The sequence below is a fragment of the Lutjanus erythropterus genome, chromosome 12 (assembly GCF_056507025.1).
Source record: "Lutjanus erythropterus isolate fLutEry1 chromosome 12, fLutEry1.hap2, whole genome shotgun sequence".
Taxonomy (NCBI): Eukaryota; Metazoa; Chordata; class Actinopteri; order Lutjaniformes; family Lutjanidae; genus Lutjanus; species Lutjanus erythropterus.
Window position 1 is genome coordinate 2,342,475 of NC_139328.1, and position 19,289 is coordinate 2,361,763.

The window sequence follows — 19,289 nt, forward strand, 5'->3', positions numbered from 1 at the left end:
TGCTGTAACTGCAGTTTTTTTCATGGTGGTTGTATCTGTTGTCCAGTCAGACGCCGCAGCCTTTTTCTGCTACTGGTTCGACGCTTTATTTCATTAAACCAGAAATCATCCACCCCTCCTACAGATCGGCTCTGGGTTGGAAATTTAATGCTGCATTTAAAGCTTGAAAAGCTAAAAGACTTGACCAGCGGATCCTCTCAGGGATTTTACAGGGTGTGGCATCAATTTTTGGAGGAATTTGATTGGAATTTCCTGCCAGACATCCTGAAACAAAGGACTAGAAATTGTCTGATAATCTCTGTAATATGTGTAAAAATTGTATTTCTTTCTTTTCAACTGCAGTTTTTTAAATTATCTCTTTATCCTGTGGATGTTGTGGTCTCGTTGACAAAGTGTACGTTTTTGCATTTAAAATATTTATTAATATATTTTTTGGATCAACTTCTTTGTTTTTTTTTTAAAGCAACATGATGTTGACAATGAATGCTGCATCATTCCATCAATGAAAATATTCCAGATGCATAGTTTTATAGACTTTTCTGCAAAATTCAACCTGACATATTTGGTATCTTTGGAGACTTAATTTAATAATTTAGATAACTGAGACAACAAACAAATACAACAACAGGGTTTCTGGATTTCAAATATTTCAAATATTGACGATTATGTTGAAAATTGCACCTTTCCAACATAATCCTTAACATAAAGCATTTTCCAAAAGACTAAAAAGTGTAAATAGATCATTTTTTAAAAACCCTCAAAGCTCCATAAAAGAGGCTGTAAAGCTCCGTGTAGTTTGCGGAGTGTGATCTGGTTGGTCGTACCTGTGACCTGGGGGACGTATGGGATGGAGAGTCTCTCTGCGTTGTATCCCGGTCCTGCCAGACACTCCGCCATGTCGGCTGTCTGGAAGTACAGGAGTTTGTCCTCTTTATCCAGAGATTCAGGGACTCTGGGAAGAAGAAGGAGGGGGATGAAAAGAGAGATGAGAAGGATGAAAATGTATCTCCCACAGTGGATTTGGATGGTTTGGTGATGGATTGGATCAATGTTTGGGGTGTCCAGATAATCTAAATGAGGCGGAACCGAGCCGACCAGAAGCTCTAAAGCGCTCGCGTCCAAATTTAGAAATTTAAATCCTTTTCACTGCAGAGGGTGATACTAGAAGGGGGATTTAAATTCAGAAATAGATCCTGGTTCTTATAATGTCATAATCAGGTTTTATCAGCAGATGCCTGGTGATTTTTGGAGCTCTAGGTAAAACTGAGAATGACGACAGGACGTGTGGACGTTCGTTTTTTTCAGTTTGGCTAAATTTGTGTTTCCGGGACATGCAAATACTGGAAGTAAAAATCAAAATAATGACACCAAAATGTCTGAATTTGCCTCTCTGTCCTCTTCCAGGCAAATATTAAGAAAAGAAAGTTAGAAAGTGATCCAAATCAGTAAATGAGACGGTCCCTGACTACAGGGAATTATAGGCCTGTTTATTGTACTGTTGTACTGTTCTTCAGATGTCCACAGTGACAATGTTACCAAGACAAATTATGTAACTTTTGACAGTTATGTGTATTGGGCTTTTAATCTCAGACATCAAGAATCACATTTGCAGATTTTTGAAACTGCATTGTGTCATAATTCTAATTGTAGAAATCACATTTTTGTGAGTCACCACAGGTGGAAAAGTAAATGTTAGATCGTATTCATATGGTTACATCTTTTTTGTCTTGATGTATCCTTTATGTCGTTTTTGTCTTGTTTTTTTTCTGGTCTGCTGTTTTTGTCTTCTTATGTTGTTTTTGTCTTGTAACATCTTTGATGTAACCGTCGTCTTATAACGTCATATTCATCTTGTTGAATCTTTTATGCCATTTTAGTCTTGTTCATTCACTGTTATCTTGTCATCTTGCTATGTGTAATTGTATGTTCTTTTCTTCTTGTTACGTCTTTTTACAGTGTTTACAGCATGTTTTGAAAATGTAAGGAGAAAATACAGTTATTTGTGTTGAAATGTAGGGAGTTAAAGTAAACAGTTGTTATGTGTTGTTATCTTGTTTTCCTCTTGTAACTTTCTTTTCATCTTTTTATGTCTTGTGTAATTTTCATCCTGTTATGTCGTTTTCGTCATCTTTTACGTCATGTTGGTCTTGTTAAGTTGTATTCATCTTGTTAGGTCTTTTGTGTCATTTTTGTCTTCTTTGAAAATGTAAGGAGTAGAAAGTGCAGATATTTGTATTCAAATGTAGGGAGCAAAAGTAAAAACTTATATATACTCAAATAAATATATATATATACTCAAATAAATACTCAAATAAAGTACAGATAGTTTAAAATCTGTTATTCAAGTACAATAACAAACTATTTGTTCTCAGTGACTTCCCGTCTCTGCCTGTCTCAGTGTACTGCAGATATTCAGACTCCAGATCTTCTGCAGATATCGAGAACGTTGGAAAAAGTGATTTGTCCTCAGAAGAATGACGGTGTGGATTTCTGAAATGCTTTTGACTCTAAAGAACTGAACTGTAGATATCTTATCTTACTTATAGGTTTAAAGGATTTTTAGATTTCTACAGCTACAATTTACAGACATCAGGAAATACAATTTCTACGAGTAAGACTGTTATTATGGATATCTTTCTCTAGTGAGAATACAGTTTTTGCCTTGGAGAAATGTTCTATTAAATATCACAATGGCCTGCCATGTAGGAGGACGATAATGTGGACATCCGATAAACATAATATTATTTTCTACAACAGAAAGAAAGCTGCGTCTGCTGCAGGCCAACTGCTCGCTGGCTAAAAGTAAAGACTACGGTTGTGCTGAGAAACTGTAATGTTTTAAACTGAGTGAATTTTAAATCGGATGTTGAGGGAAAAGAATTCTTCAAATAACGGTTAAAGCACAAAACAAGAGATTTAAGGGTTTAGGAGAACAATTTGATCTTGCTTTTGGCTTTAAAGCTGTCATGTTTTTGCAAGATTTTAGTGTTGTTGTTTCTTTTTAAAGCAAATCTCCAAAAATCTCACCTCAGGCATGCAGCACATTTACCAGAGGATCTCTCGCTTCTATCAGAGATGTTTTTTGACTGAAATATTGGAGTGAGAGTGAGTTTAATCTCAGCTTGTGAACATTTTGGAATAAAGACCTTTCTCACAAACAAGACTCAGGGGCTTACTGACTTCTTTGAGATACAACAACAAACAACAAAGACAACAAACAACAACAAAGAAAGTGAATTTTTCATGAACCAGGCAGAGAACAATCTGCCATTTATATGTGAAACACAGCATGTAAAACTCAAGTTTTTGGAATCTCAGGAAAGTTTTAGAAAAAAATACAGTTCAAGTGACTGACTGTATATCTGAGGACAAGATTCATTGAAGTTATGTTTTACTGACAGCATACATTGACTAAAATGTCTAATGAAGATTAAATCAATCAAACATACTCGAGCTGATGAACTGAAAGCATCTAATGAAACTAATTTTTGACTTCTGATACCAACTTTGATGAATGTAAGCCTGTTTTTGTACAGAACACGTTTTTAATTAACAAAAGAAGCCAAAGTTCTCAGAGATTTTATTTTGTTTAAGAAGAAACATTTATTATGAAACATTTTTTATCTTATTAATGTCAGGTCATATTCTTCGTCTTGTTAAATAATGCCTTAGATTCAGTTTTTGAAACTCACATTTCCATTTGTAGCAGCAGAGGCACTGAGGTTTGGTTTGATTGTGTTTGGTTATGCAGGCTCTGGATGGTAATAATGATCGCAGAGTCCATTTTTTTCCACAGTTGATGTAAAACTGCATTTTCAATAGTATTGAGCCTTAAATCAAACCTTCAGTTATTTTCTTTCTCAAGACAGACAACCTTAACCTCCGTCGATTAAGCTGTGGACACTTACGGACACTTGTCTCTGAAGATGTGTTCTGGAAGGAGGTACGGAGCATCCATGTTCCTCAGCTCGATAACCTGGAGAGAGAAGAGAGGAAAGGTAAAGGTAAAGGCCAACTTTATTGTGATCATACAATCATACAGAAACAGCAAATGGTATTCAGTAGTGAACCATTTCACTGCAGGGCAGGTAAATAAAAACAGAAAGACAACAACTACAACGGTGCATCATCAGCATATTAAAACACTTGAAGTATTCAATGTGCAAGAAGTAGTTTAATGTAGTCTGTTTATTAAGAAATCAAGAATTCTGAGATCAAACCGTCCACATCAGCGAGCGACAACCAGAGGTTACCGTGAAGTCAGACTGAGTCAGTCACACACCTTGCTGACGTGCTGACAGAAGGGGGGATTTGCGATCATCTGGCTCAGGAAGTTGAGGTACGCCGCCACCAACGCCATGATGCCACAGCGGATAAACATCGGCATGTTCTCCTCATTGGCCAGAGCCATGTCCTGCACAGACCAATCACACATTAACAAACAATAAGAAATCATTGTAGGCTCTAGTTAAGATTACTGTGAGGGTGAAGGTTTACTTATCCACTCAATGAATGACACTAACAGACACATTAATTTATTGTCACTGAGGGACTTCGATGAACTTTAATACATAAATATTTTTGCAGTTTTCTCAGGTACAGAGGTTTACCAGCACCTTACAGCTGTGGTAAATGAATATTTACATAGACTCAGAATGATTTTTTCACTTTTTCATCACATTAAATCAGATATTATCCAAATTTCATGATTCTACTGACGGGGGACAAATTAAAAGAAGAAACTTCATGTTTCAAACTGCGTCACCTGTAAACTTGTGTACCTTTTACGATCCGTCTGAGCTAATACACAAATTGTTTCATTTCTTTCATTCAGGTAGCCATTTGAAAGTAACGTGATTACAATCTCAAGCAGTTTCAAGCACTTAATCCAGAACTTAATCAAAACTTGCAAACGCTACAATAAAATTCAATGGTTTTCAAGGATTTCCAGCACCAGTAAGAACTGTCCCTGACCGAGTCTGCTGTGTTTCCTTTGACTTTGAGTTTAAATGTGCAGCATTTTCCTGCTTCATTTTCCTGCTGAACAAACACTAACTAATACTAACTAATACTAATGTACTGAAGTATTTGAAGTGTATTTTTAATCTTTTTGACCTTTAAATCATTTTTTTTCTTGGCCTTCTCTTAACTTAAAGACATGAACAGTTTGAAAACATAAGCACAGAGTAAGAGAATATTTTGTGGTGAGGTAATGAAGCATATTTAATTTTAGTCTCTACAGAAACTACTAATCAAGCAAACAAATGTTTTCTGGTCTCAAAATGAAACTCATGGGTAAATAAAGAAGAGTGCAATCTAAAGCTGAAGAGATTAGTTTATTAAATGAGCAGTCAATCAACAGAAAATCATTCCCAACTATTTTGGTAACTGATTGAAAATTAAATTGGTTAAAGCCAAAATAGTGAAAACATCCAGTTGGTCTGTAGCTGCAGCTTCTCTAATGTGATGATTTGCTGCTCTTCTTTGTCACAAATCATTATAAACTGAATATTTAGGGCTTTATGACAAACAAAACATTTAAATGAGTTCACTTTGGGCTTTGGGAAGTTTTTATAAGCATTTTATTCACTTCTTTTTGACATTTCATAGAATAAATAATTAACTGGAAAAATAATTTGCAGGCCTGTAAACAAAGCAGACCAGCAACTCATTATTTCACATCATGACTGCAATTAACAGCGAGTGTCTAAGACTCCAAAGGCTTTAAAGATGTCTTACATTAGGACTCATTCCCAGTGGAGGTAAACACGATACAACAAGTGTGTGTTCATGTGTGTGTGTCTGCCTTTTGTCTGCAACACTGTGACATTTCGGGATGATAAGGTCTCAGCGTGATACACAAACAAGCAGCTGGCGTGTGTGTCGGAGTGTGTGTGTGTGTACAGAGTTTTTTCACACCTCTCTTCCGTCTCACATGTGGAGGTTTTATTGGACCTGTGTGTGCTCTCCAGTCTAATGACATTAAACCCTCTGCTGCTGCTGAAGATGACAGCACGGGAACGTGACACCTGACGCCACGAATACACCATCATCACATCACAGATTCTTCAGATTAAAGCTCTGTGGGTCAAGATGAGATCCTTACAGCCAGTGGTACCTGAGTAATTTTACTTACTTTGAGATTCTACTTCTTTACAGTTCATTTTTTCTACTTCAATCAATTACATTTAAGTGATGAAATACTGTACTTTATACTGTACTGTGACGTTTCTCTCTCTTTTCTTTCAAAGGAGCCTTTGAGTGCAAGACATTTTTTATCTTGTGTACACATATGAATTATTTGTGTGCAACTTAAAACCTGCTGCAAAGAGTTTTTAACTGATTACGCAACAGTCTGAATTTAAAACTGATGCTTCTGTATGACCTACATAAGCAAAAAAAAAAACATTAGTGACGCAGGGGGAGATTTTCATTTAAATAATTTTCATGTTTGATGTTATATTTTGTGGCTATTATGATGGAAACACTACTGCTTTCATCTAGTGGGAGCCTCCAAAATCAACAAAATATTAAAGTTCCTTGTAGTAGTTTTAAAAACAAAAAAAGTTCTTACTATTATTTTATCTTTTCATCTTTTTAAATCCATCTTATCATCCATCATTCCTTCCTTCTTTGCTTCGTTACTGCTTTCTTCCTTTTAATTTTTCATGCATTCACAGCAGGAACTATCCACAGGGACGAGGAACCTTTGGAGGATCTCGGTGTGTTTCCACCACAGGGACCAGCGGACAAGTTCCGCAGACATTATTTTACCTCCCAAAAAGTTTCCACTCAGGAGGCAGTACTTTAAGTCAGTACCCAGTTCTGGGTACTTGGAAACATGTCTTTTATTTTATTCCATCCTTTTCTTTTACTGAAGTTAAGGTTTTGGGGACTCACTGAATTCACAATTTTCGTTTACATTCATTATTTCATCATTATTACATTTTTTACGTAAAAGCATTGTCTCGAGGTTCCAGTCATCCAGTCTCGTCCACACATTGTAAATAAACCCTTAAAAAGGTTCAGTCTCAGTATTTTGTCTTGGTGGCTGCTTGAGAAACATGAGTCCTGCTCATCCTGGCCACCTCTAAACAAGCTGTTACAGTAACACACCACATTAGAGAAGATTTTTTTGTTTGCAAGGTGACACAACTGCAGGTCTCTGCCTGTGACAACATCTAAATTTATAATGAAACATTATGTGACATAGGTCGGTTACCTGCAGAGCGATGGCGAGGCGAATGAGGTCGATGACCACTTCCTCGTTGGCCAGCTCGATGGTCAGGATGGCCAGGGTGGTGAAGAGCAGCTCAAAGTTTTTATGGACGTTATCCTCCTCTTTACAGCCCAGGTAGATGTGACGGTAGAGCTGCTGTCCGTGCTGAAGGTGGAAGAGAGAAACAACAAAACAAGTTAGAAAAGAAAAAACAAGGTCGAGGGCAGAGTAACGGAAAGAGAGGCAAAGAAAAAAGGAAAGGAAACATATAGGAAGTTTTATGAAATAGAGTTATTAAAGTTGTTCTTGTGCTTCTGCAGATTATATTCACAGTACAAATGAAAAAAAGATTGACTGTCTTCCTTTCAAAAGACAGTTCACCGTGTCCTTTTTGAAGGTCATGGACAGTGACTTCAGACACATGCCCATGCTGCAGTATTTATTTTCTGCAACCAGCAAAATTCGAGTTCTTCAGGCCTGCCAACAGCTGTCTTCTGATTTCTGTCTTTTTAAATCTGTGGTGGCGTCTTCACTGCTTTAGTCTTGCGGGTTTCTGAGGCAGTCCCAGTGACAAGCAACCATGACCTTCTGCCCACAGCTTTGAGCAATGGAGCTGTGGACATCACCCAAAAAAATCCTTCCAGGAGTTTGGGTTACGGAGGCACTGCCATACGTTCCTCGTTCACCTTCACTCCACTTCCAGGGTCTGTCCGCCAGCTTTCCTCAACACCTGTTCCAACTCATCACCAGGTGGTCCGCAGTTTTGCTGCTCTCCTCACCTTAGTATCAAAGACATGTAGTCATGTGGCATACAGCTGAAAAGTCTGCAAAATACCTGGCCGAAGGTGTTCAGACATCAGGTACATTTGATCTTGAAGGATAGTTCTGTTGTTTCTCAACAACTAGGGTCATATGTCTTGAGCAGCAGAAAAGACTTCCTGACAAGGAAAGGGCAGGTTTGGAGCGCTTCTAATAATTTACATCCAATGTGGCAGCCGGATGTCTCTACCAAGAGCTACCAGGACCAAGTTTTTCAAAGCCTTTGTGGAAAGTATCCTTTCTTATGGTGCCGACACCTGGACAATGAATAAAAAGCTCCAGGATCGTCTAGAACCTCTCGTGGAGGAACCATCCCCCAAAAGCTCAGAGGTGGAGAAACACCCATCTCAGCTGTTGTGGCAAAAAGAAGAGCCCGCTCCGCTGGTCGCTGCTACAGAACAAAAGACCAGATAATCTAAGACACTCTGCTCTGGAGACGTCCTTGTCCTAAGAGAGGAAGCAGACAACTCAGGCGATGTGTGTCTCAGATGTTGAGGTCAGTCGAAGGATGATGATTATTAGTCAAGGTATTGGTACTGGTATCAGTATCAGTCTTTGATAACACATTGAATATATCTGAGTTTTGGATCAGACAAAACAGGACATTTGAAAGTGTCACCTTTAGGAGATGACGGCGACCATTTTTTAACATTTTGAGACGAAAATATCAAGGGATCACTCGAGAAACATTAGCAGATTAATCAATTAAAGAAAATCATTAGTTGTAATCCTATAGTGAATATATTGTACTAACCAGAGCTTACAGCTCCATGATATAAGTTGAAAATGTTATTGTGCTTGAAAATGCAAATGAATATTTGAGTGTCGTCCACTGAAAAGATTAATCCCATGAACTCTGAATCAGCCTGAATGTGAACCGGTGTGTCAGAGGGCTCTTCTTGCAGAGATGGTCTTTAAGAAGTAAAGAAAAGTGCACGTTGTCAGAGCGCTGCTCCAGCATTTACATGGTTGATGTGGAGCCTAATGGAAAGTGAAGGCCAACAACTTCTATTCACCACTAATGAATACAGTTAAATACCATTAATGACCTCTGACAGCGAGGAAGAGTCACTGAAGTGGCTTCATCTGCTCTGAACGCTGCTGCTGCTGCTGCTGAAGATGATGATGATGATGACGATGATGATGATGATGATGATGATGATGATGATGATGATGACGATGATGTGGGTAAAGCGAGTGGAGGTAACGTCCAGTGACAGTTCCAGCCCTGTGGTTGTTCTTTCAGGTGTGTGATGTGCGGGTAAAGGTTACAGCTCAGGTGTGATTCACAGGTGAACAGCTTAAAGTGTGGGCCGTTTTTGGAAATGTCAAGCGGTGATGGGGACCAGGCCTCTCCTGTCAGGGCCAATTAACTCCAAATAAAAGAATTTTGAAGCTTGAAGAATCCTTCTAATGCAATCAATGCTGCGAAATGTTCTTATTCTGAATCATTTCAGTCAAGTCAGATTCTGTGTTTCTTATTTTATGCAGTCTTATGTTTTGTATTTAGTTTTATTGAACTTTTTAAGTAGAAAGTTTGATAACTTACCATTTCACTTTTTGCTACAAGCTAACTCTTACTGCGTGGATTTTTTTTATTTTAATTTTTTGTTTTAGTCTTGAGATGCTTTCACTTTCACTGGTCCCTGAGCAGAAGTTTAAAGCCGTCTGGAAACATGAGCAGCTCCACTGACCAGTCAAAGACAGAAGCAGACAGTGCAAAAATCAATACAGGCTGTCAAGTTTGGCAGCAGATTTAAAATGGAGTTTGAGCGTTTGCAATTATTATTTAACCTTTTTGACAAGTGGCCACACTTTCCTCAGATGCTTGTGAATGACGCACAAATGACTTATTGTACAAACAAGAGACTGAAGCCTTTATTTGGTGAAAATACAGATGACAGGCAGAGTTATTGATGGACTAAGGGTCGTCCAGATCAAGAACGGTAACTATAACAATAACACTGTGCGCTCCACCTGTGTCGGCAGCTTAGGAAAATGTACATTGATGACCTGTTATTGCTGTTCATTTTGGCGACGGCTGCTGAGCGTTGAACTTGTACATACTGACTGTCTGGAAAAGTGGAAAAAGCTGCGAGAGTGACAGTATATTATTTGAGTTTTCACTGTTTACAGGATGTGTTTGTACTGTCACATGTTGTATAATACACTGTAGGGATCACTGAACTCCGCTTTCTTGTGTGTTTTATTGCTTGCTGTGTCTTGCTGGTGCTCAGCTGTTTGGTAATGGGGTTAGAGACTCCTTCGTAGTGTATGCAGGTGGTGTATTTATAATTTGTTTTTTGTCAGATTGATATTCTGACCCCAGCATTACACCAGCAACCACTACAACTCTATTATGAGAGTTGTAGTCCTCTGAAGACAAATTTTATTCATATTTTAATATGAATCAACAAAAATTTGATGGTATCCTGGCCATCATCAAAGCCCCTACATTTTCCCTGAGAAACAAGAACGCCCTCTGAGCTGCAACCTGAAAACTGCAAATTAGTGACTGGGTCACTAAAAGTATGAACAAAAACAAGCTAACAGCTGTTACCTTTTCTTTTGCAGTGATATTTGCAGTGTTAAAATGATTTTTAAACAGTATATTTTCAGTCCTCAGTCCTTAGACCTCAGCTGACAATATAAGAACAGAGAGCTCTGCAAAAAGAGCAGAGCAGGATCACAGTGACTGAATGGATTTACTACCTTCTTCATGAATGCAACGTCTTGCTTAGAAATCTTCTCTCTTTTGATCTTCAGTGCTGCAACGTTTGGGATGATTCTGCAACAGAGACAGACACAAAATCAGAAGTGCACCTGCTAAAACAACGATCAAAAATATTAATATCGAAACCAAAGTGCACTTGAGTTTTTAATCACTGAATGCTCTCAAAGATTAAAATCAAACATGGATCAGTTACGCTGTATTAGAACAACATGAGCAGTGCATATTGATACATGTCACTGCAGACAAGTGTAGTTTGTACCTGATGCCACGCAGCTTGGCGCGGTTGTCATGGCGATCAATGATGTTGTGCAGGATCTCTAGCACCAGCTGCCTCAGCTCGCTGTCCTCCATCAGAGAGATGGAGAAGAGCGGATCCAGGAAGGGAGGAGGCAACGCAGCTGCCATGGATTTGGACTTAAAGCCAGAGGTTACCTGAGGTAGAGAGGGGGGGGAAGGTGTGAGCAGAATTATCACAGCATGATGCGATTAATCCACAGGGAGGCTCGCTGAGAAACACCGCTCAACAGAGCTTAAAGGTTAGGTTCACAAGCAGCTGAAACTGTCCAAACGTTGACCTTTTCTCTCCTACGAGACTCTGATCTGATGATTTATGATCCGAGTGAACAGCAGGGGGTTCAAATTCTGATTTAGCGCAAATCTATGTGCTAGAAAAAAAGATTCTTGGGGCCTGTGAAACTTGTATCTGAGCACACATTTGAGCTTTGATATAAAATGTTTAGTCAACATGAGTATTCTGCAAACCACCTACAGGCCTTCCTCTATTTCAGCCCTAAAAAGAACTTTCTTTTCTCCTATTTGGAAATGTTAAACATAGCTACATAATATGTGCATCCAAACTGAAGGTTTGAAAAACCAATAGAACACCTGGGTTTTTATAACGATAACAACAGATGCTGAGAATTCAGTAGAAAATTACCAGCAAACTGCAATCAGAGATCCCATTAAAGGTGACATATGCAACACTCTAGCACTTAAAACAGATACTGCAGTTCAAATTCAAAACACTGGAGCAACGTTCAGTCATATGATCTAAGTTGAGCATCTTTTTGTAACTCTGTCAGTTTCTGTCTATGTAAAGCTGAGCCTAGTATCCTGAGAACGAAAGTCCACTGCTCTGAAAATACACACTCTGACAGCTTTACCACTTTCCAGACTTAACATTTCACTCTGTCATAAAACTCTACTTTACTTCTACTGGATTATTAATGATTTGATTTGATAAACGTGAAAGAGACAAACAAAAATATTCCACACTGGAAAGAAAATTCGAAAGGAGAACTGCTGGCTGTAGCAAAGTATAGTATTCATGTTAATGTTTTGGTATCCAGCAACTTTCCGCCTGAACTTTTGTTGATGTGTGACTACAGTCTAATCTAAGGTCAAACTGATATCCATCAGCTGAAGAAAGCCACAAGATGTGCCTGAAAACTCTGAAAAATATCTATATGAATGTAAATCTCTGGACCTTTCACATTCCTCGCTCATACTTCCTTCAGAGCTCAAATTTTTAAAGCACATCCGCTGACTTGTGACTACCCCGACAAGCAGCCCTCAAACATCTGGGTTTTGCCCCGACAGCCTGCAGTGTCACAGGATATCACACACCGACATCGATAACACACACTCACACACACCCTCCTCTGCTTGGCCCCATCTGCAGCTGCATGGCGTTATAAATATTTTGACCTTTCACCTCTCCTCCAGCTGCACTGAGAGGCCAGGTGGCGGTGAGGAGGGGAGACGAGGACAGACTCTGAGAGTGTGCACGGACGACTGCGGTGCACGAGGATGCTGCAGGAAAAAAAGTGTGTGTGCTGCTACACATGCACGTGTGTGTGTGTGTGTGTGTGTGTGTGTGTGTGTGTGTGTGTGTGTGTGTGTGTGTGTGTGTGTGAGTGTGAGTGTGAGTGTGTGCATCACTGCTGGGTGTGTTGGTGCCACCTGTGCCTCCTCAGCTCAGTGACATGAGCGTCTCTCACAGACGATAATGAAGGAGAAGGAAACATCTTCATGGATTTAAGTGTTAACCCATCGAGTCCAGCAGGTCATTTGTGCCAAGTTTGAAGAAATTCCCTCAAGGCGTTATTAAGATGTCACGTTTACAAAAATGAGATGGACGACACAAAAACTACTTGTTGTGAACCAGTGGATTTATGTGGATAATGGATGTTTACATTAGAGAGGACAGATGAACTGTACTTAGAGACAGATTTACAGATACAGTTTCTACACTAATGAAAACATCAGCTTCAGACTGAACCTGTCTGATAAAGTTAATAAAACAAGCTGTTGATCTGATCAGTTGGCAGACTGGATGTTGTTCATCAGAGACCACAGACAGATGAAAAAAGAAAGGGACTCACCATGATGAGAGAGCTGAGCAGCATGGTCTGGATCCGCTTGGTACCCTGATGCCTGAGTGATCAAAGAGCACATTGAATATTCTGTCAGAACCAACATGACAATACGTGGCTCTTTTCAGTTTCCAAAAAGGCAAATACGAAATCAACGAGATGAGTCAAATTTAATTTAAATAGCCTAAAGCAGTCATTCCCAAACACTGGGTCAGGACCCACAGGTGGATCACAGGAGATTTTATCTGGGTCCCAAATAAATAAAAGACGACGGTGGAAATTTAAAATTCATATCTGCAGTGCAGGAAAAAACAAGAGCCTGTAAATTCCATCTAAATGCACTTATTATGACTCATTTATGAAGTAGGGTAAAATGTTCTGTTTACTCAGCCTAAATGGATCGATTTCTCGTTTATAAAGTCTTAACATGTGTATCCATTTCAATAAAGCATCAAATATAATATACAGTGATGCAAAAAGGGCTGTAAAAATGGTCAGTCAAAAAATTGGGTCCCCGGGAAAAAAGTTTGGGCACAATGGCCTAAAAACCACAAATCACATTTCATCTTAAAGGGCTTTACAATCTGTACAGCGTCCGTCCTTAGACCCTTGATTAGGCAAAGGAAAAACTCAACAACATCTCTGATTTCTTGAGTATACACTCGTGTTCAGCAGCACTTAGAATGGCTACAGTAAGTTCTCTGAATTATAGTGATTATATATTTTCTAGATGTACACTTTCAGCCCTGCTGGGCCGTATAAACACGGCTACGAGGCCGGTTTACAGCAGGGGTCCAAAACTGAGGCTGGAAAATAAGGCTCGACCGCCAAAGAGCTCTGCAGCGGTTCAAAGTGAACTTTGAAACAAGAACAGAGCAGTTTAGCAGACAGACGATGCAGCGATCGTCACCATGGTGACTTTCCAGAGTTGAGAAATCTGGTCTGTACTGTATAAACTGCTGTACAGTGTTTTGGCATCTGATAATACTTCAAAGTTATAGATGTGTTACTCAAAGTATTCATCCTGGTTTGCAGTTTATTTTTCTCATCTGGACCGCTAGCAATTTTCGTATAAACACCGCAAGTGAAAATGTCTCTCTGTCACTTCAAATATTTTGTTCTGTTGGTGTCTCGGCCTTGAGGTGACGCTAACACACCGTGAACACTCTCTTTTTTTAATTAAGTTAAATACTTAAAACACAGATTATATAAAGCGAACCTTGCAATGTGTGTACAGAGGAACACAGGAGGGAGTTTGTAGGACTGTGAAGTGGTTTTGAATTAATTAATTAATTAATTAATTAATTAATCTATTTTAAAATCTAAAACTTTTATAGCATTAATTTGTAACATTTCACCCAAATATTTGTTCTTGACAAAAGATACACACATCTAAAAACAGACTGATTAAACTGAATTTAAAACTAGAATGTATGTTTCTGCCAACTAGTCAAGTTTACATCCGTGTCTGTCCAGAGTAATAAGTTCATGCTTCAGTCCAGGTGGATGTTTGTGCCAAATTTGAAGGATTTCCCTCTAGGTGTTCCTGGGATGTTGTGTTCATGAGAGTCGGATGGACGGACCCCCAAAAAATAATGATTATGAACGCTCTGGCTCGTTTGGATTCCTTTAAACCAATCACATCTGTCTTGGGCGGAGCCAGGCCCAGCATGCATGATGGTGCCAAAATAGCGTCGGAGGGGAACTGGTTTTGGTGGAACATTTGCATGCAGGGAGGGGAACCCTGGTAGGGCTGCACGATATGTTAAAAAAGTCATCCTGTAATTATTTTCACTTTTTGCAGTTGTGCAATACAATTAGTGGGAATGATCATTCTAGCACTACAATTTCTTTTTCACTGGAAAAAAAAACAACTTAAAATTGTACTGATGTGATATTTGTTGGGGTCTGACACCAAACAAACACGTGAAGACCAAGACCTGTAGGCCAGGACGTCTCTGCAGGACTGCAGTCCTTCATTCTAATGCTGCTTTCTCACACATTTTTTCCTTTTCCAAAAAAAACGTGATTTGGTTCAAGTTCTGCAATTAGGATATTGCACTTGACCTTACTGCGATTTCAATTTGACTGCATCCCTAAGCACTAGCATTAAAATGTCTGAATCCCTGATGTTTCCTGGGGACATTGAAAATACAGATAGCAGATCCTGCGATGCCGACTGAAACAATCTTCCAATACCAGATTTATACCCAGAGTACATGTGGTGAGTCAGACTAGCTCCATCATATCAGCTGCAGTCCAGCAGACGACAGGCAAACATTTAACATTTACTAAAAGGACGATATCAGATCTGTAACCTCAGTGTGACTCTGTGAGGAGGATGAGTAAACGTCCTGCATGCAGCAGCAGCAGCTCTTAAATGCTGGGAGTTTAAAATGAGAGTGCAGCACTATCAGACTTCCACCGACCAGCTGCAGAGTCAAATTTCTCTCCTCTGGCAATTACCCGAAAAGGAGAGGAGGGAGAGCGAGCCTGCTGGCCTGCGAGGAGGACGAGGAGGAGGAGGACAGTGTTCGTTTGATTTGGGATTATCTGCTCTTGCACTCCTGAGGCCGAAGGGATTAGCTTGTTTTTCTTTCTGCCTTCTTTTTTTCCTGTGGAGGAGACGACCAGCCGTCGTCTCAGTGACCCCAAAGCTGAATTCACTGTAGGGTGTCCAGGAGGTGAAGTGAGGACAGACTGAGACACAATTTACTTTGGATGAGAAGGAGTGTGTGTGTGTGTGTGTGTGTGTGTGAGAGAGAGAGCATATTTTCTTTCTGTAAACACTCCCTCAAACATCTACTGTGAGTCTAATGTTGCATGTCTTTCCTGTGACTTGTTTGTGAATCACATCTTGCAATAAAGACGCGCAAATCGTCCTGTACGTGTGTTAACTTGAAGCAGTCTGATAAGTTCGGCTCAAAGTGTGAAAATCACGGATGTTTAAAGGAGAACTTGACTCAGTTTTGGACGGCAGCCTCTGGTCATTACTCTGAGAGCTGCTCAGTGGCAAACAAAAGCAACTTCCATGTCGGAGCTTCTGAACTGTGCAGACCAAACAGCATGAGCACTAGAGACTTCCTTAATTTAAGATCAAATGTCCACAAGGTTTTGGAAATTTCCACTGCATCTCAGAATTTTCCATCCGTTCCTGAACCTAAGAATCTAAGAACCACCACCTGACCAAGGATTTCAAAAGGTCTTCAGTAAGTTTTTGTTCCAAAATAATTTAAGATCAAAGGTCCTAAAGGTTTTGGGAAATTCCACTGAATCTGAGACCATACCAAACATCACTGTGTGATGTTTGGTATGGTCTCTTGGACCAGTTTGATCAATCATTTGATTTTTATCTAAATTTTCTCCAACTGTTGGTTTTTTATGTGTTTTACCTCCTCGGGTCTTCAAATAGAATCCAATTAAAATAATTTAAACAGTAACGTGATGAGGAGTCACACGAGGACGTCGCTTCATTAGAGGTTCATTAGAGGTCTGTGCACAAAATGTTGAATGATTTTCTGAGGACATTTTTATGGCTTTATTAGGTATCACTGGTGGAGAGATGACAGGTGAAGAGGGAGACAGAGGTGGAACAGAGGACCTGAGACAAATATGAGCCATGGACGTTGTGGCTCATGGACAGTCTTAACCCCTCTTAGTCTTGGGGATGCTGGTCGACATCTGAGGGTGATTTTTTGTTTTGCAAACACGTTTGTCTGGTGTCAGTGAGATTATATGATCTAGAGTTGTTTCCTTGATCGCTGATGGTCATTTTCTGATTTATTACAGTAAATATATATCACAGATTTCTCCTTTAAAGAGCAGATGTGAGTATTTTCATATCAGTTGCAGTGAAACCAGGACCATGTTTCCATCACAAAGCTGAAACAGTTCAGTCTGCTCTGCGTCTGTGTTGACTGTGTTCACTGGGAAAGAAAAGGCAGAGCGGAGCCAACGTGTCGAGAGCCAAACTGCCTCTCCATTCAGGAGAACCGGCTTTCGGGAGCTGTGAGCCGATTGGCTGCAGCCGCAGTGCGTGGGAACCCCGGGGTCCTTGGATAATGAATGTGTGACTCACCCAATCTTGACGGTGTCCAAGGTGTGGCAGGGGGTCCCGTAAACTGGCACTTTGCCCATGATGAACATCATGACTTCAGCTCGCTGGTAGTCTGGCAGGTTTCCACCGAAGAAGCCTGGCAGGAGGACATGAGAGACGATGAGTCAGCACTCGAACACAAAAAGAGATGAAACACATTCTCTCTCCTTTTTTTTCCCTAATTTCATCTTAACAGTCACACAAAAAGTCTGAGCTTCACCTGAAAAGTATTTTTGCACATAAAGCTGTTTTTTTTTGTTTTTGATTACAGTTATTAATTACTTTTTTTAATGTAATTACAATAATGTGAGTATTATTGTAGGAGACACAGGAAGTAAAAAGGCTCTTGTACCGATGGTCTGGATGATGGCGTTCTGGACGATTCTCTCTTCGCTCTCTTTGCCGCGGCCGGACGAAACGCTGGTGCTGGAGTTTCTCCTCGAGTTCTCGCCCAGCTCGAAGTCCACACTCATCCTCAGGTGTTTGAGCAGAGTGTTGAAGACCTCCAGCACTGTGGGACCTGCAGTCACACACAGCCAGCAGAGAAAACATATATTACTGTGAAGTTAAAGACTCTAGAAAAGAAGAAACTTGTGGCCGAGAGGTTTCCTGTTGGAACAAAGTATGAAAAACTGCAGCAACAAGAGTTAAAATTAACTCAGGAGTCACAAAATATATTTAGTAAGTTTTCATGATTTTTATTATCATGTCTAATTTAAGTCCTTAACGTCTGATCCCCCCACTAAAGCACCTAATTTGTAATTTTATTTCCCTGTTAATGCAGACTCTGGTAACCTACAGATGTAGAAGGTACCTGTTATTGGCTGCAGGAAGAACCATAAAGGCCTTCATCTACTTCCACTATCTGAGGATGCCATGAGAGCGGATTAACTTCTGATGGAAACGTCCCCAAAATAGCTGAACAACTCTTAAATGGGTGTGCTAACCAGTTTATTATGGATTTCTTTATCAATAAGCTCCAGTAACAGTAAAGACCAAGGACAGATCGGCTGTTTGAGACCAGACTTCAGACTCTGAGGCTTTAAGTTTTGTCATGTTTTATGATTTTTTACTGTTTGTTTTGTAGGTTAGCATGGTGACGTTGACATTAGCATATAGCACGGCTAATGTGGCTAGTCCCACACACTGAGGCAATGTTGGACTAATGTTGTAATACTGACGGACGGACAGTCAAACATAACTGTGTGAACATTGAGCCTCATTTTAACTAACTGTTTTTTCATGTTACTTTTTGTTGAAGTTTATACTGCAGCGTTAGCGTTAGCTAGTGTTAGCTTTGTTGTCATGTAGCACATAAGCTTATTCTCATAGAACCCCCAGATAAAAAGTATGAAACTGAAACTGAAAATATTCCCACTTTAAGGTTTGAAAAATCATCTTATTCCACATTGCCTGACAGCATGATATAAAGTCTGTATCAGCTTGTATGAAGTTCACATTAAAACCCAGGACTCTATATTTTTATGACTGCATGATTCAAATGAGAATGTCTTGTGCACAGTCTTTCCTAAAACTCAATCTGATATATTTATCTTTGATCAGTTTTTGGCTGCACAAGATGATAAAAATTTGCCTTCTTAAAAATTCCTTCTGGCTTCCCGGAGGCTGTGGGCGTATGGACAGACACTGCAGAGAAATGCCGTCCCCTGAAACAGGTTTGTCTCTGTGCTGTTGGTCACGTTCACATGTCCTCTCTGGTCCAGTCGTCTTAATTCGCTCTGTCACAAACAGCAACACCTCAGATTATGACAAAGTCTGTGCTGACTGGCTCGTCCCTTCCTCCTTTGGCACATTACATTTTTAAAAAGTCACGGTATCAGCACCTTTCCAAAAGAGACTCTTCATCCTTTTGAAAACGATTTTTTCAAACTTCTTTAAGGATTCAGATTTCTTTGGTTATTTTTTTCCAAGTAAGATAGAGGCACCTAAAAAAAGATTTTTGAAATATGGTCAAAATTGAGCTACTTAAAAGAAACATTACAATCTGCACAATAACAAAGGCTAGAGATATTTTTTTTAACAGCG

General features: G+C 39.6%; 1 protein-coding gene across 1 annotated transcript in view; it reads right to left on the bottom strand.

The window, feature by feature from the left end:
* efr3a (EFR3 homolog A (S. cerevisiae)) overlaps window positions 1–19,289 on the bottom strand; it is a 152,308-nt gene that overhangs the window by 9,948 nt on the left and 123,071 nt on the right. Inside the window, exons 11-19 of the mRNA XM_084732830.1 lie at window positions 17,596–17,763; window positions 17,226–17,340; window positions 13,157–13,208; window positions 11,032–11,204; window positions 10,751–10,826; window positions 7,223–7,384; window positions 4,283–4,414; window positions 3,909–3,976; window positions 825–952 (exon numbers count right to left, since the gene is read on the bottom strand). Of these exons, the coding sequence (XP_084588956.1) occupies window positions 825–952; window positions 3,909–3,976; window positions 4,283–4,414; window positions 7,223–7,384; window positions 10,751–10,826; window positions 11,032–11,204; window positions 13,157–13,208; window positions 17,226–17,340; window positions 17,596–17,763 (1,074 nt within the window). The remainder of the gene's footprint in view (window positions 1–824; window positions 953–3,908; window positions 3,977–4,282; window positions 4,415–7,222; window positions 7,385–10,750; window positions 10,827–11,031; window positions 11,205–13,156; window positions 13,209–17,225; window positions 17,341–17,595; window positions 17,764–19,289) is intronic.